The sequence below is a fragment of the Strix aluco genome, chromosome 29, assembly GCF_031877795.1.
Source record: "Strix aluco isolate bStrAlu1 chromosome 29, bStrAlu1.hap1, whole genome shotgun sequence".
NCBI classification, from domain to species: domain Eukaryota; kingdom Metazoa; phylum Chordata; class Aves; order Strigiformes; family Strigidae; genus Strix; species Strix aluco.
In genome coordinates this window covers 5201339-5228996 of record NC_133959.1, presented here as the reverse complement: position 1 = coordinate 5228996, position 27658 = coordinate 5201339, and the positions used below count along the sequence as shown (strand labels likewise).

Sequence of the window (27658 nt, the reverse complement as noted above, 5' to 3'; positions counted from 1 at the left end):
CCACCGGGACCCCGACGGCCCTGCCAAGCCTCCCTCAGCCTCCCACCACCCCCCAGGTCCTTGCTGGGATGGTTTCTCCCCCCACAAAGGCGGCTGGTTCACTGCAAAACAACTACCTCCAAATCACTCCTTGGCCTGGGCCGCTGCTCCGCAGAGGCCAGGGGCAGCGATGGCACCACTCACCAATTCCCGAGCGCAGCGGTTCTCAGCCTGTGCTCCGCACACCCCCGGGGGGCCGCGATGTCGTCACAGGGGTCTGCGAAGGCTTAAAGCAGGGGTGGGGATCATCCAGCTTGGAAACGTTTGGTCTGGCCCGCAGCAAGCACTGCGCCTCCTTTTCCCACAGCCCCCTCCCCTCAAGGCTCCGCTCATACTCAAGCCCCCCCCAGCCTGCCCTGGTACGTTTGGTGCTAGTCTAGTTGGTGGCACCCACTTTAACTAGGCGGTTTTTCTCCTAAAGACATTTTCTTAACCCAACAGCCCTCGCTGGGGTCGCAACGGGGCCGAAGTCTGTTCCTCCAAGAGGGGGCCCTGGACCCATAAACAAAAATATATAGTGACTGAACACAGACAAACCAGGGGGAGGTGAGAAGAATTGTAAAAACTTTTCATTAAATTTTAATGTAAAAATTGGCATCAAATTCAGAATTAGCACGTTAAAATACCATAAAATGGGCCATTTGATCAAGAAGAGTGTTGATGCTACTATTTTAAATTCATATGGAATCATTGCAATAAAGATACTGTAATAGGAGTGTTGCATTAACAGATTCACTTATTTCCCATTCTCTTCAAATCTGAAGACCCTTCATGAAAAAATTGAAATAAGTATTTGATGCAGCCTAGTGCTTTAAATCTTGAATTCTTGGTGGTCTACAGCCACAATAAAGGGGTCCATGGTGAAGAAAAGGTTGAGAACCCCTGGACTAGAACAACATTGAGACCAATTACCAGCTCACCCACCTCTAATGCCCAGATGCTCAAATTCCACAGATCCTATTCTCAAGCTTCATTTTCTCCATTTTCACATAATTGTCTTTCCCCAAACGCTGTCTTTGGGACCAATTCAACCATTCTGGGTTTGTTTGGGACCAATTCAACCAAGCTTGGGATTGTTTTTAATGGCAAGAACCATCAGTGTTTGGTCTAGAAACCCCCACTTCAAAACACCCGCTCTCTGTTCACATTTCACAGATCCCGGGAAACATTAAGTCCTGCTGGTCAGTGGCCCAAACACACAAGCCACGTGGTCTGTCGTTGTGCTTCTAAGTTTTGCCCTTCAGCTGGTGACTCTCCTATGGAGAAGGACTTTCACCTCCCGATACTCTGAGTGGGTCACCTCAAACTTCTATGAGATCCTTCCAGAGAAATAACAGTCACCAGGAACTGTCTCCTTACTACTTTCCGTTTCTCTCACCTCCCAACCAAACCTACCATCTTCCAACCGCTCAAAAGTTCCATGAAAACAGGTAACAGGCTTCCTCTCCTCCTGTTTTACCTTCAGAGGTCTTGGCAGTGAGCTCCCACCAGCTCTTTCTTTCTGGAGGGCTGCTGCAGAGAAGACTGTAGCAACTTCCATTTTCCCCCAAAGCGTTCACGGCTCAGTTTCACGGACATCCATCCATATCCCGTCCAGACTCCTCGGTGCTTACGCAGAGGCATCGGCACGAGCACAGCTCTGGGAATTCTCCCACCTCAGTCTCGTCTTCCCCATGCCACGAGCTGTTCTGAGAGCTGGCAGGCTCCAGGTGGGTTACAGAGAGCTTGCACCTACTGCGGACTGAAGCTTCTCCTCCGGGGACAGACGTGGCAAAACCAGCAGATTTGAGCCACACGAGGTGGCCGGGAGACACCCCTCCCTCTCACTTCCCAAAATATTTAACCTTGTAAGTTGAAACACCCCACTAAGCTACTAAAAATAGTGGGGTTTCCATTACTTGAGGTAGAACAGTACAACCCCTCCCTTCTGAGCTTCTCCCATTTCCAGAAAATACAGAAAACTCATTAATGACCAACACTGTATCTCTGCTAACTTCTCTGGGCAACCTGCACCCACACAGACTGAACCTGCCCCAACGGCTCCTTATGTCCTTGCTGCAACTCCAATACAGACTAACTGACTCCTTGCCACTGCAGGCCACCACGTCACCACCTCTCGAGCCCCACGAGAAGCGTTGTACGTGGGCTTTCAAACTCACCTCAGGAACTGCACCGCTGTCTCCGAACGCTGCCTTTCTGCCTGCTCTGCACTCTGTCAGTCCTTTGGGGAAATTACTACCTCAAGTCCAACAACACCCAGAGAAACTGCCAGTTGTTATTTTAAGTGCTTTTGGAAAACCTGGTTTGTAGATGTCATGCCTATGATCTGTTCCATTTTCAGCAGACCTAGCTCACGCTTTCTTCTTCGATTCTTAATTTCACTCATGACACCAAGGTGCCTTTGTCTTTTTTAACCTGAGTAATTAGCAGGTCTTTAAGAGACTTGTGTTTTCCACTAACAGAGAAATAGATTACACAAATTAGAGAAGCTCTTTAGCACAACTCTGTTTCTTTGCCAAAACACAACCACACAGAAGATCCAACTTCCCTGAACACAAGAGAAGACAGAAGGTGCTCTCTTGCTGCTTCCAAGCCCACCCCTCCGGGTGGTTTCCCCATTTCCTATCAGGGCTCATTCACAATTGCTTCTGCTGCCTCTTTGTGCTGCCTATAATCATTCGGTCTCCAACCACCCACAGAACAAAGATGTCCCCCAAAATGACCAATACACTCCCCTGTATATGTACAGGGAATTAAAGAACACTGTACTAAAACAAAGCAGAGGTGTAACAGCTCGTTAAGCTGCTTTCTGCATGGGTAAACAGAGCAATATAACTACAGCAGAGTAATTAGTACCACCACAGCCATGCAAGTCTAACTCCCCAAGTACAATTCTGCAACAGCCAGGTCAAGTGTGCAAAGGCAGAAGTTACAACACCCCAGCTAGGATATTTATTCTGCTATAAAGAACATCCTTTTGTAGACCAATCCCTAAAGAGGTCATTACTGAACACAGAGGGGGAAACTCCCCCCACCACCACCAAAAAACCCCACAAGTTATCCATCTGCCTAAATCACAGCACATTAGCCAAATGCTATAAATGGGATCTAAAGTTTAGAGGGGAAAAAAAAAAAAAAGACTACTTTCAAAGAACTATTGTAGTTGCTCCTGTCACTCTTTAGGGGATCAAACTCTTGTTTTCTGTACTGTTCTTCAAGCACATGCAAACATCATGCAAAAAATACAGGCTCTTAGCGCAGAAGAGGTGGTGCAGCTTGGAGAAGAATTATAAAAAAGTCCTTACTTGTGTGTGGGAAGGCTTAAAGGAATATTTCAGCACATCAGGAGCTGAATCACTGCATGTAGGTGGAGCCAGACAGATTGACAAGATCTGTAACTTGAAAAATGACCTAAGTCTGAGATCAATCATCTTGCAAAGTAGCTGACTGAGGGAACAACATATGGAGATGGCTCAAGGTGACGAGGCTCAATGTCAACATGACATGCAAAAACTGTATTAGAGGCGTATGCTACAACTGACCAACTATTATATAACTCAAAACACAGACAACTGTGATCCTCCCGGCACCAAAAGGCCAAGCAGCCTTTTTTCTGTTACCTTAGTATCACCACCACCACCACGTTATCTTAACAGATTTCCCTACTACAGCAGCACACAAAAAAAGGCACTTTGGGGTAAGCCATTAGCAAACATCTCTTTTTTCATGCATTAGATTAATGAAGAACCTAGCTTTCAGGTAGTGACTTCTGAGAAGTTGTGGAGCAGCCACTTGATGGAAAATTAAGAATTAACTGCAGATCAGACAAAAGCATGAAAAGTTTTACAGCCCTTCAGATCACTAAACCCTATAAAATACACTTGATAGGCTTATCCAGGACATAGAGCTAGACTCAAATTACAAACAAAACCAAGTATTAACTTTTTAGTATTCATCTCCTTCCGAAAGCTCAAACTTGAGGGTCTACTTATCCGAAGAACTGTGATTTGTATCTGCAAATGAAACCAGATTCCTGCAGCTAAGCAGTTCCTGAATCTTGCCACTAGAGACAAACCAGCTCAGAGTCGTTCACTGCCCTACTATTCCAATTCTGCACGGTCTCAAACTATTTTCATTTGTGACTCTGCAAGGTAAGAAAAATCCACTAAATGTTAAGAGATTTATTTAATGAATTAATTTACCATTCTCAGTAAATATTACTTATTACTCACAGTTAGTGTTACATCAGCACTCATCAATACTAAATTAGATTGCTAACCAATAACCCTAACACTTTCAAGTGCGATTTGGTGGGTCATTCTGAAGTTCAAAATGTTTTTTTCTCCTCATTCTCATAAAGGCTCTATCACTGTAAACATCATTTAGCAAATGCTGTTCTGTGCTGTTCTCTCATATACTCCAGCTAGTCATGGGGTCAAACTGAAGGGTAATGGTTTTCCCTAATTAGTTCAAGAGAACAGAGTTGATCCCTGCTAATCTGAGAACAAATCCAAGTTTTTAGCTCACTGCATCCCATACAGGACATTCTTTTCTGTGCTGCAGAATTAGTACACCCCCTTCTCATGGCTATCTGTACACACACTTAAAGCAGGGAGCTAAAATATGCAACACTGGGAACCTCTACCAACCACAAAGGAGAAGTCTGGTGTGAAGTAGTTCCAGCATACGCAGAAATTTCTGTTCAGAGTGACAGCAGCAAAGAACTTATTTGATAGGGAATAAGTGGTATCATACAAAGATTTGCATGGGCATCTGGACTCTTGGAGACTGTTCTTATGGATGTAATCCCAAATAAATAAGATTAATCCTGAAAAACTTTTTTTTCATTAAACATTCTCCCACCACTTCCCTCCCCCACTCCAAACATGTCATCCTACCTTCTTTTTGAGGACTGGGACAATCAGTCTAGATAGAATGGGCTCTCTTTAAAGCAAGACAAAAAGGACACGACTCAGAAGTGCGGAAAGACTTGTTAACCTTTCCGATGTTCTGCTTTACCTCCCTCCTGCAAAGTAGTAAAGAGTAGGACTGGAAAAAAAAATAAAACCAACCCAAGCAACCAGGTGTAGAGTCAGAAGGAAGAGCTGTGTGTGTAGGTAGGTTATCAGAGCCCAGGAACAGACCCAGACAGAAGGTAGCGAGAAATCTGGGTGCAGACGACATGGCCACGCTCCTTTTAAGTGCAAGACCTGGCATTTCACAGAATCATCTAGGTTGGAAAGGACCTTGAAGATCATCTAGTTCAACTGTTACAAACCGTTATCTGAGGTCGCAGGGCCTCTTGCCACTTGCAACGGCTGCTCCAAACCCATAAGTACTGCTGGGGAGCCTGGAGGCAGCTGCCAGGTTGCTGTGGAAGAGCTACTAAGGGGGTAAGTTGCTAAAATACGTTTCCACGTACAGAAGCATTACAGCTGCCACAGAGATAACACTCAATGGCAAACAGGAGGGAAGAAAAGCAAGAATATCCATCATAATGGTCTTAAAAGAACAATTAGAAGTTGATAAGCAGAATGCAAGGCAAAGTTAGACAGGGATGAATAAGTATTAGGTCAAGAAATTCAAGGACAGAAGATTATAAGTAATATCCAACAACAGAAATAAGCCTGGAAAGAAAGCCTCAAGGTGAACAGCTTGTCTGTTCTGAAGGATAAAGCCTTAAACCAGGGCGACTGCTACTGTACGGCTACACACCACGTACTACAGAGAATGATCCTGCTGCTCTGTAGAGGGTACGGCAGCGTCAGTGGATTTAAAGTCTTTTAAAAATATGTGGATGCAGCCTTGAGCTGTGCAACTGGGCGCCTTTCACAGGACTGGCACAAACACTCATTTGACACAACAAAACTTTTAGCAGCATAGCTTGCTGCCGCTTCCCTCTACTCCTCAAATTACCACAGCCAGCTTGTACAACATTAGTTTTCAGCAAGACAGCTGCAAAATACATGTAACTTTTTTTTAAGCCTCCACTCATACTTACATTCAACATTTTCTTACTTTATAGAAAAGAGCAGTAGCACAGTCTCTTAGAGCTTTAAAGAAGCAAAATTACCTCAACCAGCAGCTGATAAACTAGCACTAATGAAAAGCTTTCATTCAGCAGAGTCTGCCTTGCACACAGAGCTTTCAGTTGTTCCCAGCTTAACTCAAATGTGTTTTACTGATAAAAACACATTTCCGATTTGGAAAGTTTATTTCAGCTAGCCTCCTTTCACACGGGAAGTAGAACAAGAGTGTACGCTTATCCATGGATTATAACTTCAAAAATATTTCTGACATAATATTATCACTAGAAAACAACTTGCAGCCATGACACCAGGGCCTCCATCCGGCAGGTTTAACGCGCCTGCATTCCCAGAGTCCAGCCATGTCATTCATGACTGTTCCCTGCCTGATGTGCTCAGTTTACAAGCAAGAAAACTCCTCCCTTTCCTTGCTCAACAGCCAGTTCAGCAAGTTCATTTTCAGATGTGAATCAAGCTAACTTTTCCTGGGCAGAAGCACCTACAAAAAGCTCTGTAGGCCAAATGCAGACTGTACCAATATCCATGCAAATTCATTATTTTTATTGATTGCACAAAATTTCATCCAACTAGAATTCAGTAAAAGTAACACTGGTAATACAAACAGGGAGATAATTACATTCCCTTTAACTTTGTCAGTTTTGCAAAACAAAGCAGAGAAAAAAAAATGAGCCATCTTAATGAAACAGCTCCAACACACTTTGCACAAGATAAAATCAGAAGTTTTAAATAACAAGAAGTCTCTTTTTACAAAGTTATCTTTGCAGAGGAAAATGGCATTTTGAGGGTTTTCATCCTATCTACCAGCATCAATGAAACCAGTCCTTCCCCCATCTCCTCCAACCAGTGCCCTCTAGAATTAGGCAGGCTGCTGTTTCCAGATAAAACAAGAAAAACCTGACTGAGCATGACACAGCATAAGAAATGTAGCTTTTGTGAACTCAGGTAGTATGTATCCAAAATTACACTGACTACAAAGTGCAAAACCTTAGCTGTACCGGACAAGATCCTGCCCCTTAGTGAAGCTGCATAAGGACCAATAAAATATAATTATCTCCAAAGAGGATTAAACTATTTCAATACAACTATTTGTCCACAGAGCTTGGTACTACTGTTTTAATAGAAAATAATCAAAATAGCTTACCAGTGCAAACAGTGTGCAGGACAAACCTAAGGCTGTTTCACACTGCAGCTCCACGTTACACACATTTATAATGTTTGAGGGCAACAGGAAGCTGCTGTTACCACCGACAGAAAGAATCACCAGTTCCAAAAGCATCTGCTCCAAGCAGAGGAACTTGATCTCAGACACAGCAATGGACAACACCACTGTTAGTATGTTCTCATTGTAACAACTAAGTTTTGCCCCAATTCCACTCAATTACTTTTCTTAAGTATGTTGTTTACTAATCATCTGCTTAACAAGATATACCTGAAGTAACAACTGCTTTCTCCATCTTGGGGATATATTCAGTGATGGCAGACCACTATATGCCCATCAGTCACATCCACGGCAGTAGGCTGTGATAAGACAAACTAATCCAGTTATTATTGCAGCAACACGAGAAAAACATCAGGCTCATTTAAAAGGAGTATTTTATTTACTTACCTATCTTGATAAGCAGGTAAAGTTATTTAAATTTCTTTGGATGTGATAGGAGTCCTGGGTGCCTTTTTGGTACTTTGAACAATCACCTCTTCCATATGAATGAAAACATTAATTAACTTTTTAAAGGACTGAAGGAAAGAGAGAGAGCTGGGCAAGGAAAGCAGAGTGCTGAAAACAAAAAAGTTGGCACAGAAGTTGGCAGCAATATAAACCCGATATTCAAGGCATCAAAATATTAGTAACAACATCTCAATCACCTAAGTTCTGGTGCTACGTATGCTTACAATGTATTTCGATTCAGATAAAAGTAAATAAACACATCACCAGATGCTAAACAAGTTTTAAAAAAGAAATAGTGGGTCAGAACAAGATTGCCCTGGTCAAAAGAACACCTCTAGTACGGGTTGTAAACTGCTAAGAGTTGGAATTCTAAGGGCTGCATCAGCAATTTGCCTCTTAGATGGGACACCCCGGCAGCCTTTTACTCGGTGAGGACACGGGACTCTGCAGCAAGAACAAACCAGATTTCCACAAGTTTCACTCTGTATCCCCCTCTGCCGGGTCCTAAATATCAAGACCCAACTCTCAGAATGAAGCCCACAACAGAACTGCAAGAGCATCTCCGCTGAAGTAACTGGAAGGGGCATAGCACAAAAACCCCAGGTAAGGGCTTGACGCAGACTAGAAGAATCTCTACTTTGTGAGAAACATTTAATTCAACACAATGAATTACAAGAGGACAGATTTACAGAATAATAACCATAACAAACTGTTCAAAAAGGAAAATAATTTTCACTGGCTGCAGTACCAGGTAAGGTTCCCCAAAGCAATACCAGGTAGAACAGCAGTAAAGTACAATTCAGTCTTCTTGCAGTACTCCAAATGAGCAGTATCAAAGAATTTTGTATTTTCAAATCTTTAAGAAAAGAGTTAATACAGTATCAATCACTTTGGCATGGGATATTTTTCAAGGAGCTTAAACCTATTCAGATCACTAAGCTGAACTACTCCCAAAGGCTATTACTTTCCAGGCAATTCCCCTGGTCCCTTGCTGTCACTGCTAATCATTCTTACATGATAAAGGCTCTGGGAGCTACTTTCTTCCCCAAGTTTTGGGATACCAACAACTTGTACAATTGGTTAGTGGCACAATATTTAATCCACCACTTTATACTGTACTCTCAGCTGAGACATCCACGCATGAATTATGCAACGGATACCCTAAGACTAAAATAACTTTTGCAACCTAGTCAACACGTTCTCCAAGCTATAAACTCTCATCTTCCTCCCCTCTCCCTATCCTCCCTCCCCAGATAAATCCATTTTTAGCCACAAGTTACCCTAATATGCTCACAGATGTACTAGAAGAGACTGAGGAATCAATCAAGGTACCCATGGTGAAGTCAAATACTTATAAACACATTAAGGCAGGTTTCACATAATTTCATTTTTGGACACAAAATGCTGGTCACTTCACTGCACATGCAAATAAGAAAGATTTAATACTTAATAAAAAGCTTTAAATTCGTTTTTAGATATCAATTATAGAAAAATCAACCTTTTTCCTTTCTTGTTTTAAAAGAGGTCAGAACATTACTGCACACGAAAGCAGATGTGTAGACACACCTATTGGAATGGATCCCCTTCCCTCCACACACACAGAAACAGAGGTCAGGGTTCTTGGCACCAGAAGAGAAAGGAGGAAGTTTTCCTCATTGTCAATCAGAAATGAGTCATTCTTCCATTCCGAGTTGAGAAGGTCCTTCTGACCGGACTTAACCAAAGCAAAATATACCCCAGAGTGAGTATATTTATATTTGAAGCTCTATTCAGCTGTGCTTGCACATACACACAACTCTGTATCAAAAAGATGCACAGTAGTGCATTCAGTGTGGTCATGGAACTAAAAAAAAAAACTGATTGCCATTGATGTAAGACCAATTCCTCAAGTGTAACTTCCCCTACTAATCAAAACCTCAGGTGGAAGAGGCACTGGCAGTTCATCTCTGAGACTACACTTCAAAGACCAATGTGGTCTTGCGAGGAAAAGGAAATTCAGTGACCCGAATTGACACATGGAATGACAATCCACACCATAAAATGACCTCTCTACAGTCTGGTACAAACAGGTAGCCTACAGCAGAGTAGCCAAGGAGTGAAACAGCATCTCTCTCACTTGTCTTAGAGAGAAAACTGTTTCTATGGGTCATTGTTAAAGGTACTTTGATAGAAAAGCTTAAAAATGTATCACCTATCACTGACCCACAACAAAAAAAAAAAGGACAGGAAATTTGGTTCCTAGTATTTTCCCTCCCACCATTTTATATTCCTTTATTCCCTCCCACTTTTGCATTCCCAATTACCCTACCCCTTTAGAAAAAGGAGGGGAAGTAGAGTTTAGTCAAGTTCCATCTTCAAAACTACCCAGCAATTAATGAACCATCAGCTTCTCAACGTTTCCTGAAGTGTACATCAAAATGCTCATAGGTACAGTTGGATTGTTGGTGCAATTTACTCGGCAGACACTCTTGGCTTTGTAAATAGTTGTGCTGACCCTGCTGATAGGGTTTATACTGGGAATTCTTAGATGGAACTCCCTAGAAAAAAAGAGAAAAAAAGACCTTGTAAGTCAGTAAGAACTTTTTCTATCTTTGTAGCAAGTGAGCCCTGAAAAGAATAAAGCACCGTTGTCATAACATATCCATTTTTTTATCCCGTTTTTCGCCTTCAGCAGACAGTTTGTTCTGGTTCTTTGCTGTTGCCAGACCTTTGTAGTAGAAAGGAATGCAAGATATTCGCTGTCCAAATAAAGCTACTGTTAGTGATGTGATAAAACAGGAAGATATAGAGCGCCCAGATATCAGATGACATCTCCCAAAGGCCAAACAGATTTCACATTATAATCAACCTTCCAGCTTGAAGGATTGCTTAACATAAATCACTCTTCCTTCTACCTGAAATACAGCTGCCACTCCCTCCAAAGCAGCTTTGCTTTTCTTCTGCTGCTCATCCTAAAAAGTCATTTTTTTCCCCTCCACATTCCTAGTTCTTGCCTCACGGGCTCTGGAGTGTATCTAATGAAGCACCCAGGGTATTGGCTATCCTATTTCAGTGACAGAACACTAATTGCTTTTCTTAGGCTAAAACTTAAAATGATCAAAAATTAAAATTAGTGAGTTCTGTTTTCATCTCACTGCATGAGCTCCACTGATGATACATAGAGTGCTCCTGGCTAGGGTTACATCAAAGGAACACAGTGAGGAAAAGCTCTGCTTCAGCACGGTGCACTGCCCCTATACAGTGCAACACACAACATTTAAGGCAACTCCTCTTGGTCTATCTGCAGAAAATTCTTTCTTCTGCACTGCCACACAGTAAAGATTCATTATTCAGAACTATTTTGGTTTACAAGACTATAAAAAAAAAAATTCTAGTTGCACCTTTAAAAAGTTCCACTGCACAAGTGAAAGTCAGAGATAAACTTGAAAACAATCTGCAAGCCCTTTGTGATACCTTTAAGGGATGCACAACGTAAAGGCACGTTTCTGTGAATCCTGTGGTTACTACTGTTACACCATCTTAAACTTTTCAGATGTTTCCAGATTTTGAATATAAACATTGTTCTGTTACTTTCAGTTTATAAGTTTTTAGCAACTTCCCTCTTTTGATGGTCAGGTTGCCTTTTTCTAACTTTCTACAAATATTTTAAAAATTCCACAAATGTGCCCTCCGATATGCCCTGCAAGAAAATGCAAAAGTGAGAGAAAAGGCAGGTGGGGGAGAAACGGAGTCCGTAAGATGGCAGCTGTCCTTTCTGCCACAGTGTCCTCTTGTCTATTGTAGGAAGTAATAAATAAATAGGGGAAAAAAAATTGACATCACAAGACAAATTTTGAAGAACTGATCCACTTTCAAGATCGAATCCTTCAAGTGCTTACACACACATTCTGGTCACACATTTAGCCCATCTGACACAGACATAAGGCCCAGAACACTCCATGACAATGAGAGCACTCACCAGACACCACACACCCCAAAGTATCTGCTTTTTTTCCTGGAAGCATGGCTACTACACCTTTAAAAGTGCATGCTAAAAAGCAAAGATTTGTCAACATATACTCAGATTCTTTCTGAAAACATTTCTGCCTTCAAGAAAGTACAGTTTAAGGTGAGAAAGGATGCCATCACACTACCTGGACTATACATTCTCCATCTCCTGGTCATGGTCCTGCTCCTCCTCCTCCTCTTCCTCTTCTCCTTCTTCCTCACCTCCTTCTTTCTCTGAAGGAGCTTCTCCATCTCTTGCTATTTCCTCTACATGGGCAAGCATGTCGGCCATCAGGGCTTCCTCCAGCCTCTTTCGCACCTGCTGCACCAGTTCCTCTTGCTTCCTGCCCCAAATCAATGAACACCGACATCAATCCTCAAAGCTGCCTCTTTCAAGGGAAAGGAATCTTAAATCCCTCATACATGAGGCTGGGCAGACAAGCATGGCTTTGGAAGAGCCCTCCAAGAACTGCATTGTAAAAAAACTGCCTGGCATTACAGTGTAAGTGCAGATGAAAGAAACACTTTAAAAATTTGTCCAATATTTTCTATTACAAATCCTTAGCATTGATTGTACCATTTTTAAATCTGGCTGAAATTTGCCTAATCTAGCATCTGACTCAAGGGGTTTTTTTTGTTTGTTTGTTTGTTTTAAATTCCTGGTACTAATATTAATTTAAATACAAAAAAGTCAGCCTACCCTCCTCAGATTTCCAAAAATGAGACTAGAGAAAATTAAGCTTCTGACCATTTCCGTCTTTTTGCTCATTCTCCTTTCGAGCCATAACCTTAAATTTTACATCCCCTTTTCTGTCAAAAGTCATAGTAAAGAAGTGATCAGGGGCTCATGGGACTCCTATTTCAATCTCAGACACAGGAAATCATGAAGTTATAAACAGACCATTTTTCCTGGTCATTCATGTATAAATCAAGCACAAAAAAGTCATGCTGTAAGTCAAAAAGATTTATCTGTCAAAACAAGTATTAACTTTTAAACGCTGTTAACGAATGCGAAGTAGCACGCTTTCAGGTTAGTGTCTTTGGTATATTCAGTTCTCTATCAAGTGCTTCGAACTGAATTTAACCAGTCTTGATTTAGCACTGTAATTCATTACTGAAAGCAAGCTAGACCTAAATAAATTGCATCCTTGTTCACTGCCACAGCAGCAGTTAGTACCATTTGGTCCTGTGCTGACACAAGTTGAAGAGAATCTAATTGCACTGTTCACGATTTCTCCAATCCCTTCTTTACTTTGAAGTGACTTAATCAAGGTTACTCAAATTCAGACAGCTTTTTCAATATAAGGAGGCATACTCTGACATGAAAAACAAATATGAACCTGAAACCTCAGAGTAACTGAGCATGGTCAAAATAAAAAATAATGGGCTTTAAGTACATGCCTGTATGAGAGCAGCTTCGTGTACTCTACTGATAGAGGCATTCAAATTAATTCAGCAAGCAGTAGTGCTCCATCAGACATTTAAACATGCCATTGGAGGAAAAAAAAAAAAGGGGGGGGGGGCAGATATACTGTTTTACTACAAGAAACCTTGCTCCAAGACAGCAAGTGATATTTCCGGTTAATACCTAATATCTTCATCTGTCACCATAAATGCTTTGCAAAGTGGCTGGGAGGTGTTTAGCCAAACTCCAGGATTCTTCTCCACGGCCGCAGACAGCTGCCCAGTGATGGGCATGGTGCTAGTGTGCAGGGCACTAGCTATAGCAGAGAGAAGGGTTTCGTCAGTGCACCCGGGTCCAACCCCTGCACGTGGGAGGAAAAGCAATAATCAACATTGCACAAGACAAAGATCAGGACAACAGGCGTTATTTAAACTTTAATGGCAAAGCATGTACTGTCATTTAGAAAGCTAACACAGCATAAATCTCTGTCCTAAACACTTCTAGCAGCACCTGTACAACTCCCTCCAAGGTTATTTAAGCCTAGATCAATTCCTCATTCTGTTACACAAAAAACCCAAATTAGGAACGGAAGCTGTTTCCATTCTGCTTCTGGAAAATGAACAACAAAAAAAAAACCTCAAGAAGCTTTGCTTCAGTATCTCCTCAGGATGAAGGGCACCGAGCCTTCCAGCCAGAGTACTAACAGTTCCTGCTGAAGCAGGAATGGTTCACAGCACTGAGGAGCACTGGAGAATGAGGAGGTCAAACACAATACCTTCAGATCACCGCTGATTGGTATCAAAATGACACCCCTGGAGTTAAGGGCAGACTCTGATTACCTTGTAAACCTTTTGGAAGGTCCATTGTTTTCACCAGCTCCTCTGCAATGTCAAAAGCATTCAGTCCACTTAATTTCTTCTCCCAGAAGAGCTGACATCAAAGAAAGTGTTTATTGGCACAAAACAGAAATGGAATTGACAACTACACAAATCACCTGCTTACTATCAAAAGAGGGAAGAAACTGCTGCAGACAATTTTATATTGGATTTACAACAGAAGGGGTCTGCCATGTCTGACAGCAGGGAGCAATCCGCATGGGCAATCAGTCCCACAACTACTCTGTCCTGATTTGCTGCCTTGAAAGAGACTTTCTTTTCTTCCAGTGACCGGTGCTTTCACTGGTTCTGGACTGGAACAGCAAGGCAAGGCTTGTCGACTTTCACCTGAGTGCACACAGTGTAGGACAGCCTTTTTTACACTCCTATTCCTTTCTTGCTGTCTCACATATACCACAGAAGTTAAGGGATGCAAGAATTGTATCCACGCTCTTCCCAAGGTAAAGCATTATTTTATTCCTCTCCAGAAGTTTTTCATGAGAACAACCATGTCTAGTCCTTTCCTGTAATCTGAATCAAGGTTCTCCGCAAGCTTAAGACCATGTGAATGCAAGGTTGGGTGGGGAGTCAGATACTTTACCTAGATACACCTTCAACTCTCAATCTACATGTATAAGGATGATCAATGAATAGCTGGAGTACTGTTTGTCTTGCAAGAAATCAATTTTATCTGGGTTTTGAGGAACTGAAGAATTTACCCCAAACAGTCCACGCACGTCTCCTTTTCACGCCTGTCAAAATCTGAGAGCAACTGAACCCACGTTACTTTTCCAGTTACCAGCTCCCAACAAGGGGAATAAGGACAGTCACAGCCCAAACACACAGGCTGGATATTCTTCAAATAGGTGAATTTTAAGCCAGCACATGATGGGACTTAGCAGTGCTTTCAAATTTTGAAGAAACATCTGGAGTGTGCTGACCAGAGGTTAAAATATACTGCAGCCTAGTAAAATATTTTAAAGCAGTAATTTAACAGACTCTTAGATGCATAATGCAGAGAAATACACAAGAAAGAGCAAATCTGCTCTATTCTATGGTGTATAAAAGGAAATATATAAACCAATGTGTATGTATATATTATATATACATACATCTTTTATATATATTTATATATTACATATATTTTTATATATATATACACATACATATATACATAAAAAACTCTAAAGGACCTTCTCAGAAAACAGACTCTGATGTTGTCATAAAAAAAAGAAAAAGGATTACCTAAGGAAAACACAAGTAAAGCCTAGGAAGCTGCATTACAACAAGTAGTAACGTGAGCAGCAAAACAACACAGCTGAGATTACAACATCTTTGTGTACCGGGGCTGAGCTCTGCTGTCTAACAGATTGCATTCACACATCAATCTGCACCCACATATCAATCTCTTCCACAACAGGGATACAAATCTCTACCCAACTCAGAGTTTTGCATATCAGTGTCATATCTTTAGTGTCCTCTCTTATTGTCTTAACTAGCCAAGGGGTTATAGGAATAGCAACAACACTACAAACACACATGCTCTGCTTCCTTAGGAAACCATGCTAAAACCCTACCAACCTGCTTAAAAAAACCACAGCAACAAAAAACCCCAAACCCAACCACCAAAACAAACCACCCAACTCAATTTCAAACAGAACCTATCTCACACTTCAGAAAGGTAATTTTTAAGTTTGCAGAAAAGGTTTTCAGTGTGAAAGGTGGCTAGTTTATAAGGTATTTTTAAATTGTATTGAAATCACTTTCCCTCTTGGAATGATACATTTTAATTCCACCAGACCTGCAAGAGTTTAAAGTGTACTGGTAATTGATAACGATGACAGCATCTGAACAGACTAATGAAGCTGAACATCTAGTTTCCCAAAGTTATAAAGATGGGCTCACTACAGGAAAGGATTCACAGGCTCCCTGGTGTGATCTCTGCAGAGGCAACAGGCTGTCAGCTCTGGGTGATATTAATGAAATGAGAATGCTTCCAAAGGCTGCTTTGAACAGGTACATCTTATTTTACCACTGCCCAACTTCAAAGCCACACTTGTCCTAAGCACACTTTTTGCATCCCTTCACTAGATGAAATTAAGCTGAAAGATTTCCTTTAATTTTGATGTATTCTCTTGTTTGCAAATACACAGTATGATAAGGAAAACACTTTGATTTTGTATTAATAATGACATCCTAAGTGAATTTATGACCTTATTCATACAGGTAGAGTTAACTACTAATGATACATGCATCTGAAAACAGGCCCACGCAGGGGGTCCAATCCCTTGCACTACATCACAAACGCCACATTGTATGTGGTCTGCACAGGAACAGAGATTTCTTGAAACACAGAATTCTTATACAATCAGAACACTTGACAGTGATTATAATTACAATACAAATGCCCCCTAAAGTGGTTACAACATCTTTCTAAATTTGTAGATAATACTTAATTTCAGCATTAAGGAAACGAAGGTTTAGCTACAACAGAACAGTAATCTAAACAAAGGTTGGAGTCAAGTTATAAAACACAGTGCAGACAGCATAGTAACTCCGTATTGGAAACGGGTTTTGTTCTGATTTTAAAAGCTGGGAGCCCTCTAAGTTATTGTTTCTGAAGTACTAGAGACTTCAAACTGCTATGGACTATTTGTTCAGCATCACAAAATCAAAGTGGTTTACTTTTGGACCCTCCCAACAGCAAAACCAGGAGTTTCTTCGTTCTGGAGAAGAAGCTACTAAGCTGCAAGCCTCACCTGCCGGGGCTGGTCCACAGCTTTCTGAGGATCACTCTTCACCTTATTGCTGGGATGGTTCGTGATCTTTGTGACAGGTTGTTTGAATATGGAGGCCGTCTGTCTGACAGGCAGTGCTGTGTTCAAATCAGGCTTGCCCTAAAAATTGCAAATAAAAGAAGGGGAAAAGCCCACAAAAACATTTTCAATTTGCTAAAATGCTACTACAGCCATAAAGATGTACAGCAGGGAAAGAAGAGTTCATGGACTCGAGAACTTGTCTGATCTCAAGCTATATGAGTCAGACTGCTAAAAATGCATAACTACGTTCAAATCTTGCCTTAGCCCTATCAGAATTAAACAAAGTGTTCTGCTCTTTCACGTTCTACTTCACATACTAGCCTCCTCTCATTCTAGTTTATACACACTGGTTTTATCCCAATTTTGACAGAATTTAGGAGTCAGAACACCGAGTTTGCACTTTGTAGATCACTAAAACGGAAGACTTCAACACAATATCTGTAATAACTAGCAAAATGATGAAGTGGGATTTAGAGACCATTTTGTGAATCCCGAAGCCGTTCTAAACCATTCTGTTTAAATCCAGTTGTGGATGCCAATAAACAACTTAATACACCTGGAACCTTGATTGTTTTTTTTTTTTACCTTCAGTTCTTAACAAAACTCAGTTTTTAAACAGACCTCATAACAATTAAGTTTTCACTACATGACTGCATTTTACATTAGTGGAAACACAGAAACACCATTCCTCGTTCCCGAGATCTAACATGCAAGTCTTGAAATGGCTGTAGGACATACTTTGTTCTTGAGGATGCAGACACTGCATCTGCTTAACATATTTATTCATGAGATGTAGAAAAGATGTATTCAGGACAAATATAATTCTGAACCATCTGTGTGCTAATCCATTTATAAGGCAATGATAACTATTCGTACATTTATTGAAAGGTCTGGGCAGAATTTTTAGCCTATGAGATGTGTGTTAGCTGTTGGTCTTTGCAGCAAGGCATGTTTCTTTTAAAATATCACTACAGCACCTAGCGCTGTAAGTAAATGTTCCAATCACACCAGTGATGATGATTCTTGACTGGTTGACATATTTAGAAAATAAGCATTATGCTATTTTCCACATTTAATGTTTAGACGCACAGACATAAGCTTTTGGGTTCTGAAAAAGCTTTCAGTATCTGATGAAGATACTTAAGAATGACTCGAGCCAAACTATCCAGACAGGCAGTATACCTATGTCACTGTAATCGTGACTAAACCTTAACAATCAAAATTACCAGATGCCAAACACAGACTCTTGTTTTGTTCTACAAATGGCTCTTGTCATCCTCTTGCCTCTTCAGCTTTTTGCCCAAAATGCTTCCCCTCTCCTTAGACCAATTCCAAATCTGGTACCAGTGTGGCTATCTCCAGGGAGTCGCTCGCGGGAGGCTGCGTTACCTCTCATCCCTGCTGCCCCATGCCACTCCTCCCCCAAACCAAACGCCACAGCGGAGCAGAGCTGCTGCACAGCCACAGGAGTCAGCTGGAGATCTGGGGCTCTGGAGGAGATCACGCCCGAGAAGGTGATCTCGCACTCCAGGGAGGGGAAGAAAGAGAAGGTGCCAGCCCTCTCTCCAGCCCTTCTGTACACAAGATTCAGCAGTAGAGCAATAGTCTTCCACAGTATCAGTGCCCTGGAAGAGTCAGTGAATTGCAGTATTTGTCCAACACCCCATAACAGAGATTTTGTCACTTCATACAGCTCCACTTCCCCACACTAATTACAAAGGGCTTAATTTTCCCGCTACCACAGATACTGTTCTGAGAGGCAGTCTGGCCAGTATAGTGGCAGACAGAAAGCAGAAAGCTGCTGCTGCATCTTAGTCTTACTTTGGCTTGGTTGGAACAGTCATAGCGCATCCTCTGCCTGTTCTTGTTCATTTTATTCATCAACATTTTTCCTGTGCGGAAGTCAAAAGTGCTCAGGTCCATTGAGCTCCCCAGGTAGCGTGCCAGCTGGGGCTTGCTTCGGAACTTTTTACCACTTGGGCTGAAAAAACAGAAAAAAAGAAATAAGGAGGGAAATTAAAACCCTCTGGACTTAAACACCAGCGCTCGCTGCAACTAAGGAGGGGCAATTTTTATCTCCTTCATGAAAAACGTGTGCTGAACTTCCAAGAATGAGGCTCACATTAAACTTTAAATGGATTATTACTGCTTCCCTGTTAAGTCCTTTTTCATGATTACTGTGGAAGAAACAAATTAAGTGCAGCCCACATTAAAATGTTTTTATACATAAAGAGGAAGATTCAGACCAGGTATAAATGAACATAGCACACTTCACACAATGACCAGCATGGGAGATATCAGCACAGATGCACTTATCACTCGGTTGTCTCAAATCATAAATGCCCATTTTCAAGCATAATTTCTTCTCCCAGCAGTGTTATGTCTGACTAGCACCACAAACGTCTCCTCGGACTCCCTCTTTCCCCCCTTGAATAGCACATTCAGGTTTGATTACAAGTCTTTGATAGCATTCTGAACACTTCAGGGTTACAGAGGAGCAAGGAGAAAGAACAGAAGTCAGCTGCTGACAAGCTGCAAAGCAAAGAATTACAAAGCTTAAGTGATGCAAAAATAAAGGTCAAAACCTTGGAAAACTTTCCATTAATGGCAAAACAGAAGAGAGATTCTTTTCAAACACCTGGTTTCACATGAAAGACTACAATCTGGCAAGCAGGCACAAATTACTCCAACTCCTCATTGGTGGTGGGGGTTTTTTTAAATAATATAACCTTTTGCACCACTACAAAAAGCACTGCTAAGTAAGCTCTTCTAGTTTTTATGCATAAAGCAAAAATAAGTCAATGTATTATGACTGCAGTGTAGAACTGTACAGACAATAAGCACATGCTCTCATTTAGCATCATAACAATGCCTCTTTATTCCCTTAATTTCTCTCATTTCTGGTTTTCTGCATCTTGCAACCTGCATATTCAGTCTTAGTACCCATCTGGTAGAAGCTCACTCCACATACTTTTATTATACTAAACACAGGTTAGTTGGGTGAAAGGCATTTTAAGACCAAAATGCCAGTTACCACCCCACCCCTATTTATCCATTTTCTTCTTTTAAAGGGCAGTTAGTAGTGTTAGAGCATTTGCAGCCATACTGCATGAAAGCAGGGTGATCTCCTCCCTAGCCTACAAATACCCTCTGCTCTTGATGTACCGAAGGTCTCTGAACCTCCTCTGAAAGGAGGGTGCAGAGAGGGGGGTGAGTCTCTTGAGCCAAGGAACCAGCGCCAGGACAAGAGGGAATGGCCTCAAGCTGCGCCAGGGCAGGGTCAGACTGGCTCTTAGGAAGGATTTCTTTGCAGAAGGGGCTGTTGGGCGTTGGAATGGGCTGCCCAGGGCAGGGGGGGAGTCCCCATCCCTGGAGGGGTTGAAGAGTCGGGTTGACCCAGCGCTGAGGGATCTGGTGGAGTTGGGAACGGTCAGGGTGAGGTTCATGGTGGGGCTGGAGGAGCTTCAAGGGCTTTTCCAACCGAGATGATTCTGGGATTCATCTAGAAGATATAATGTCACATCCCAGTGAGACCTCACTAGTAGGCTGCCCATTGTACACAGAGGTGGCACCTGTGAGTTCAACAACTCAATTCAAAGCAACTTCACAACATCCAAGTGTTGAACTTCAGAGGATTACAAGCAGTACCTACATATTAGCCCCTGTTTTTTCTACTGAGGAGAAAAATAGCATCAATCCAACTTATACCTGTTGGAGACAAATCAACGCCAATGAGGTTCAAATGCTTTCTGAGGCAGTTGGAGCGCTGTGCTTAAGGTTACCTTCTGTTATTCCTGAAGCCAGAAATTCAGGCTACTTGTTGCAAGGTTTCTACTTGAAGGCCAAGAATAACTTGAAATAAAGTTGTCACAGGATGAGAGGAAAGAAGTATTACTAACTACTTCAGCAGCATAGATCCCACTCTACCACAGCAATGCTGTTCACACTGGTAAGATACTAACAACCTCTCTAGGGTCTTCTCAAAGGAAAAAAAGCTCAAAGGAAAAAGACTCTTTTCAACACATTATCTCCTTCCCTGAAGCCTTTATTAGGGGAATGGTCTGAAAAAACAGCATAAGCATAAAATTTCTAGTATGGGACAGTGTGAAACCAATTAGTCAGACTGCATATGCAAAAAAAAAAAAAAAAAAAGATTAAAAAACCCAAAAAGAACCAAAGTATTAAAAGCTCTCCAAAAACTGAGAGACAAGGTTAATATGAATTACACTAAAACTGAAATCTGAAAAAGTCTCTCAAAGGACTTAAAACCAAAAGGTTGTGGTCATCCCCCTCCCAGCATCTATCTGCTTAGGAAGCTCCCGGCCCCGATTGCTCTCAAGCTGCTTATCCCGTCCTGTACCCACTCCCTGCCACCACCACTGCTCAAGCATGAAAGCATCCATGCAAATGCACAGTTAACCAGATGGGGAAAATAACCTATCTTTAGAGGGCAGGGAGAAGAAGAGGAAACACTTTATCACTGGTTATTCCTCAGCTGGACCAGTTCATTAGGGAGCTGCACAAACACTCAGGCCAGAAGACGACACAGAGAGCAGGAATAAGCAGACAGGAACAGAGACTGGGTCCAGAATCAAATTTGAAACCACTTTTTAAAAATATAAAAGGAGTTATATGTCTCAATACAGAAAGAGGAATAACCAACTCCAGCAGCTTTCAGGCCAGAGCCATCACTGCTGTCAGCAAAGCCAAGATAAACTCCTGCTATATGAAGAATATGACGCTGCTTCCTCTTCCAAGATCCACAGATCCAATTTACAGTTTAGTGTCTTAGTAATTTTAAAAATAATATATTACAGTGAATTGTGCACTTAGAAGCACAGTGTAACTTGCAGAACAACAGAGCCAGATACACTCAGAGACAGTATTTTTTAAATGAACGTAGCCCTTGGGGTTTTTTAGTATACTTTATAGTAATTTTGCAATGGATCTGAAAAGCTGCTCAAAGTCCACATATGTCTAAAAAAAACCCACCTGAAATGACTCAGAGTCCTGTCTCTTCCTGGGGAAGCTTGGCCCAAAGGAAAAGCACTGAAATGTTCAGAAGAAAAACTTTTATTCTGATTATGTCTTGAAAAAGGCAATACCATACCAAGCTTCTCTGGAACAATGGCAGACCGGGGAACAAAGCTACAACTCAAAGCTGACAGTGAAGTTGCTCAGTAAACACAGACAGAAAGGAAGCGGTCCGCGTGCTCTGGAGCTCCTGGGGTCCCTCTGGCAGGAGCATGGTAGGACACAGCCCCTGAGGGCACCTACAGACACCCGAGAGGGGTGGGGCGGGGAGGGGGGTGATAAGGCAGCCAAAAAACCACAGAACTTTAGCAGCGGGATTGCTTGCTGCATGCCACAAGGCACAGAAACAGTAAAACAGCGTTTATGAATTCTAAACGTTGATAAAATGCTTCTGTGTCCTTTAAATATCACAAAATATGAAATTTATCTCCCGCTCCAGAGCAAAGGCTTTGCTCTGCGCTCCTGTTCTTGATCTACAAAGGTTTTGAAGAGACCCAGAAGAGAGACATCTTGGTACAAAGCTGCAAACCCCAACCTCTTCTAAATAATACTGCAGGCACTGATACCGAGCGTGCGCTGTACCCGGTTCCTGAATTAGGGTCTTTCACACTTCACCATGTTACGAAAAGCGAGGCAACTGCAAAGTTGCAAACGATTTTACATGCTCGTCCATCAAAAGCTCCAACTCATTATCTGCTTGTGCAGCCTGCCTCGGCACTAACAAAACGAACCCGAAGAGATGGAGGGGTGGTATGACCAAACCCAAGCCACCCTCTCTTGTTATTCACAGACTTTTTGGGCGCGGATTAAGCTGAATGTGTGGCAGCCTATTGAAGGGCCAGGCGCTGCCAGGTGCCCGCTGCTCTCTCCATGTGCTGCTCAGCCTTTGTTTCCTGCCTTATATTCTTAAGGACAGACCGACTGCAAACCCAGGCCCTCTCCCCTCCTCCCTCATTACACAAGTCTCCTCCCCTCCGCTCTCCCCATTTAGCCTACAGAGGATCTGCACAACTTGGGAAAGCGAGGGACAAAAGACAAAAAAACCCAGAACCAACCCAGACGTCGCCTGTGTTCCAAAGAAACAGAGATAGGCATAACCTGGGTTATCAACAGCACATGCCTAAGGTAATCAATAACCTAGGGGAATCAATAACGTTTGCCCAAAGCCTCGTTTCCTCAGTGGAGGGGTGACAGGCACAATGCAAAATGTCTTTCCTTCTCCATTTCAATCGTGATCCCTCCTGCATGGAGCTGGGGAGTCACAGCCCACCCCAGCATCCCTCGGCTGCACTTCTCTCCCCAGGCAAAGCCCGGCACCGGGGGCCCTTCGGGTGCTGTCCACCCCCCGACACCGCTTCCAAGGGAGAGACGATTCCCTGGGACACCTCACACGCTGCCACCGTTAGTCCCCCTCTCTCGCAGCATCTTCACATTATCCCTGGCTGCAGCATCGGCACCCAGCCCTGCCTCAGTGGCCCCACACTCCAACAACTCGGTTATCCCGAGATGGGCCAGCACAGACGTACTCGCAGCTTTCACCAGCGCGCACGTACAAAGCACCGGTGTGAACACGCAAGACCAGGCGACTCCTTCAGCTGCCATAACCCACCCCACGCCTTCACACACCCGCGCAGCAGCATCTCCCCATCCCTCTGGAAGCGAGTGCCCTCAGCTCTGCACGAAGCAGCCTTGGGGCGTTGAGCTGTCCCTTGTCACCACAACTGTCCCAGGCATTATTTACACGCACGTGGAGGCCCTGCACCGCTGCCAGCAGCAGCGTCTAAGGGATGTTCCCTGCCCCGCAGGGCAACAGGGTTGTCTTTGTTCAGTAACTTGGGCTCCAACCACACAAAAAAAAAACCCAAAACAAAGAACTTACAAAATCTCTCAAATTTCCAGCAGCACCCCACCCCTAAACAAGAAGCCGAGTGGCAGTCCTGTAACACAAGAATGAGCCCAAATATAAACAGCCATTTTACAAGGCTCATCTCAAGCACCATGAGAGCTTCCCTGGGGGAGCTGTGGGTAAAACAGAACAACCAAGAAAGAGCAAAGTATGGTCTCAGTAAAACCATCCTCCTCCACCATTTTTTTGGGGAAAAAAAAAAAAAGTACCCAGACCAAAATATACTTGGGGGGGATGTTAAAAATGTTTTCTCCAACTTTATATATTGGTAAGAAATTCACAACAAAATCGGTGATCTGTTAAGTTTTCCAGAACGGTGATGTCAGCAGCTCCTTGAAGCAGAGACGAGCAGCGATCCCAACTTCTCAGACACTTGGTCACCAAACTTTCAGCAGAAAAGCCACACAAAGCAGCACTAAACTCTCCTTCCCCTAGGTGAGAGCACTGAGTTTGAAGAGAGCCTTTGTAGCCAGAACTCTCTCAAAGACAGCCCACCGCTTTCACAAAATGCCCGTTACGCTTCCCTTCCTGAAATCCTGCACCCTTGCACCGTTCCTGCTCACTCTGAATTTGGGACCACAAGCCCCACCACATCAGCCAGATGCCCTCTTGGGTTTCCCACCTCTTAAGCCACAGGCAGACAAGAGACTGCACTCCAGTTAAAAAATTTCTGCACAATCAACAGCTGGTAAACGCGAGGTTATACGACCATTTCTAAAAATCTGCCTAGAGACACCTCAAGGAGGGTTTAATTTCCAGCCAGCAACTGGCTCACGCAGATTCAACATCTCACAGGCTGAACACACTCAGCAAAACCCATTTGTCTTGTCGCCCAAAGCAGAACTCGTATTCGACGGAAACCTTCGTGCAGAAAGCATCTGCTGCTAGTGCTCAGGGTTACAAAAGGAAACCGCCAAATAGAAAGCACCGGAGCCCTAAACAACGGTTTGGAAAAGCAGGAACTGCCACCCCGCCGCTGAGCACCTCGGCTCAGTGTTAATTCTCAAGGCTGGTTATTGCACATGAGAGTGCTCATTTCCAAACCAGGCATGCAATTTTCCACAAACACTTACTGCATCTGTATGTTCAGGGTAACTGGACAAAAAAATCATCCAGGTAAACAACAGGCAGAAATAGCAGAGGTATTAGTAAACTGCCACACACATATTTTCCACTCTGAGGTAATGCAAAATGCAACAGCAACCAAAAATTAGTGCAGCAGGGCCCTATTACACCTTTGATCTCTGTCCAAATTGATATAAAGGGAAAATCCATTATAACTTGGGAATAAAAATATGCTACTTCTCCTCTCTCCCCCTCTTTTTAAAGTTCAGCTCTGGGACTGCAACTTCACAAATAAAATAAGTTCTGGGAAAAACAGGGCTCATTCAAGCTTTCAGCTGCACCTCCTCCAGCTGCTGCCACTGGTCTTTCCTTCTCCCCACAGACTCCGAGCAGCAGCGGTGGAGCCGGCACTTCCAGCTTTACGCTCTCGAGACTGATATTTGCTGGTTCACTCGCCACCCAGCACAGCACGCTTTTCTCACCACCATAACCTGATTTAAAAAAAAAAAAAATGAAACCAAACACGTGCAGAAGTTGATCGCATACATTTTGCCGACTAGAGAGGCCAGATAAGGACACCTGGGTAACTTCTGCTCTGCTCTTCCAGCTCCCGATGGACCCAAGTTTCACACATCAGCTCACGGGTGCACTGAGGCTGCCTCTTATGGGTGCAGGAAGGATCCATATGGCCCACCTACAGCCATATGAGACATACATTGATATTAATAGAAATCCTCCAAGCAGAGCAAGCAGCTCCCTGGCCATATGCTTCCCCCAACAGCAATACTCACAGGATAACGCATCCCGAGCCCTGCCCCGGCCTCTCATCTATAGCAACAGCCATCACCGCAGGCAGGCAAATGCTTCTTCCTTCACCCTACCCCAAACTCCCTAATATACAGCAAAAGCAGCAGATAGAGCCCCGAGAAGGCGGGCAACCGCTCTCGCCGATACCCTGGCTACTTCGCAAACACCGTGTTTATTTGACGTTAAAAAAAATAACTGTATTTGCTAGGCATAAGCCGCGCTGAGCGGAGGAGCGGGGCTCCCGAAGGGCCGCTGCCCCCTCCCGCGGTGCCCATCCCCTCCCGGCGGGTCGCTGACAGCACGGCGGGGTGAGGGCCGACAGCCCCCCGAGACCCCAGCGCAGGCCCCGGCGGCCCCTCGAGGAGCCCGCAGCCCCGCCAGCCCCCACGGCGCGTCCACCTGTAGCGACAGGCAGGGCCGGCACCTCCCCCGGTGCCCCGGCGCGGCCTCCCACCGGGCGGGCGCCTGCCCCCGGCACCCCGCCGCGAGGAAGCGCGGCCCGAGCTCCCCCCGCCCCCCACCCACCCCGGGGGCCCGAGGCGGAGGCGCCGCGGCCCGGCCGAGCGCTCCCACCTCTTCCGCTCCATCGCGGCCCGGCCCGGCCCGCGGCCGCTCCCTCCTGGCTCCGGCCGCCGCCGCCTCCCGCCGCCTCCGCCGGCTCTTCCCGGCCGCCGCGCTCTCCTCCCGCCAGCGGCTGTTCCCCGCTCCCGCCGCTGCACACCCCCCCCCCCCAACCCACCCACCCACCCCCCGCCCCGGGAGGCGGCGCTGCGGCCGCGGCTCGTCCCGCTCCCGCCCGCCCCGAGCGCGGCCTCCGCGGGCGCCCGCCGGGCCCTGGCGCCGCTCCGCGCTCCGCCGCGGCCCTCCCGCCTCCTCCACGCCGAAGGCGGCCGCTCCGCTCCGCTCCGCCCGCCCCCGCGGTTCCGCTCCCGCCCCTTCCACCGCTCCGCCTCCCACCTTCCCGCCGCGGCTGGATCCCTCCGCCCGCGCACGCCGCGGGGATATAGTCCCTCCCCGCCGCCCCGCTCGGCGGGAAGCCGGTCACGCCGCCCTCCTCCCGGCCCCCCGCCCCCCCGCCAAGACCACCACCCCCCCCCCCCCCCGCCGGCCTCACCCCAGCGCCGGGCGCCGCGGCCCCCCCCGGTGTCCCGGCAGCGCCGCTTTGGGCATCTTCCCCCGCGCCCGCCCCGGCCGGACTGGCGGCTCGGCCCCGCGCCCCCCGCCCCGCCCGCTCGCGCCCCCTGCAGCCCCGGCCCCGCGCCGCAGCCCCGGGCCCGCCCGCCGGCACCCCCCGCCCTGCCCCGGGCACCGCGGGCACGCACCGGGGCTGCTGGGCCCAGGCCCGTGTCCCGGGGGAACCCTGCTCGGAGGAACGGCGCCGGGCCCGCGCCCCGGGGCTTTTCCTGCGGCGGTTTTTCGGGGTTCGCTTGGCGTGTTCTGTAGCACCCCCAGCCCTGCTCCTGGGACGACGTCCAAAACCAGATCCACACACACACACAAAAACGAGCGAGAAGGAAGAAAACGCGCTCCGGCGGAGCTGGCGTGAAGACAAAGCAATGAAAAGTTTTTCAGGAAAAAGCGTCAACCGCAACCTGTTACAGACGGGCAGCGACCCCGGGAGAGGCGGCTGCCTCCCGCAACACCCCCCGGGAACCCCAACTCCGATCACGCACAACCCAGCACCCGCCTTTCGCCGTGCCAGGCTCCACAGGCTGAACACCACCGAGCGCCACCCGGCAGCCCGCCTTCCAAATCGAGTCAGATTAATTCATTTTAAGACTGAATGACACAGGAGGTTTTTGTTAAGATTCCTGCACGGCCCAGCAGTCCCGGAGCCATCGCCAGGGGAGCTCAGAGCGGCTGCGCCCGCCGCCATCCTTGGGCACACGCTCCAGCCATCTTCTGACACCCAACTTACTTTGTTTGAACTTCCAGAGCTTCCTCCAGCCCACATCTGTGCTAAAAGCTGTCGGGAGTTTTACTTTTTTTTTTTTTTTTTTTTTTTTTT

General features: G+C 45.0%; 1 protein-coding gene across 4 annotated transcripts; it reads right to left on the bottom strand.

Moving 5' to 3' along the window:
- Positions 1-8384: 8384 nt before the first annotated feature.
- On the bottom strand, positions 8385-26832 carry MBD3 (methyl-CpG binding domain protein 3). 4 transcript variants are annotated; one of them, XM_074808471.1, is made up of 8 exons: positions 26765-26832; positions 21831-21887; positions 18660-18819; positions 16779-16916; positions 13984-14074; positions 13328-13505; positions 11886-12083; positions 8385-10289 (listed from the first exon to the last, which is right to left on the bottom strand). In XM_074808471.1, the coding sequence occupies exons 1-7, from the start codon at positions 26818-26820 to the stop codon at positions 11891-11893; spliced, it is 873 nt and encodes a 290-aa protein (XP_074664572.1). In that variant the 5' UTR covers positions 26821-26832; the 3' UTR covers positions 8385-10289; positions 11886-11890. The 4 variants fall into 4 exon arrangements, with proteins under 4 accessions (XP_074664572.1, XP_074664573.1, XP_074664575.1 ...); XM_074808472.1 differs by lacking the exon at positions 26765-26832 and adding an exon at positions 26224-26355; XM_074808474.1 differs by lacking the exon at positions 26765-26832 and adding an exon at positions 25185-25262.
- Positions 26833-27658: the final 826 nt, after the last annotated feature.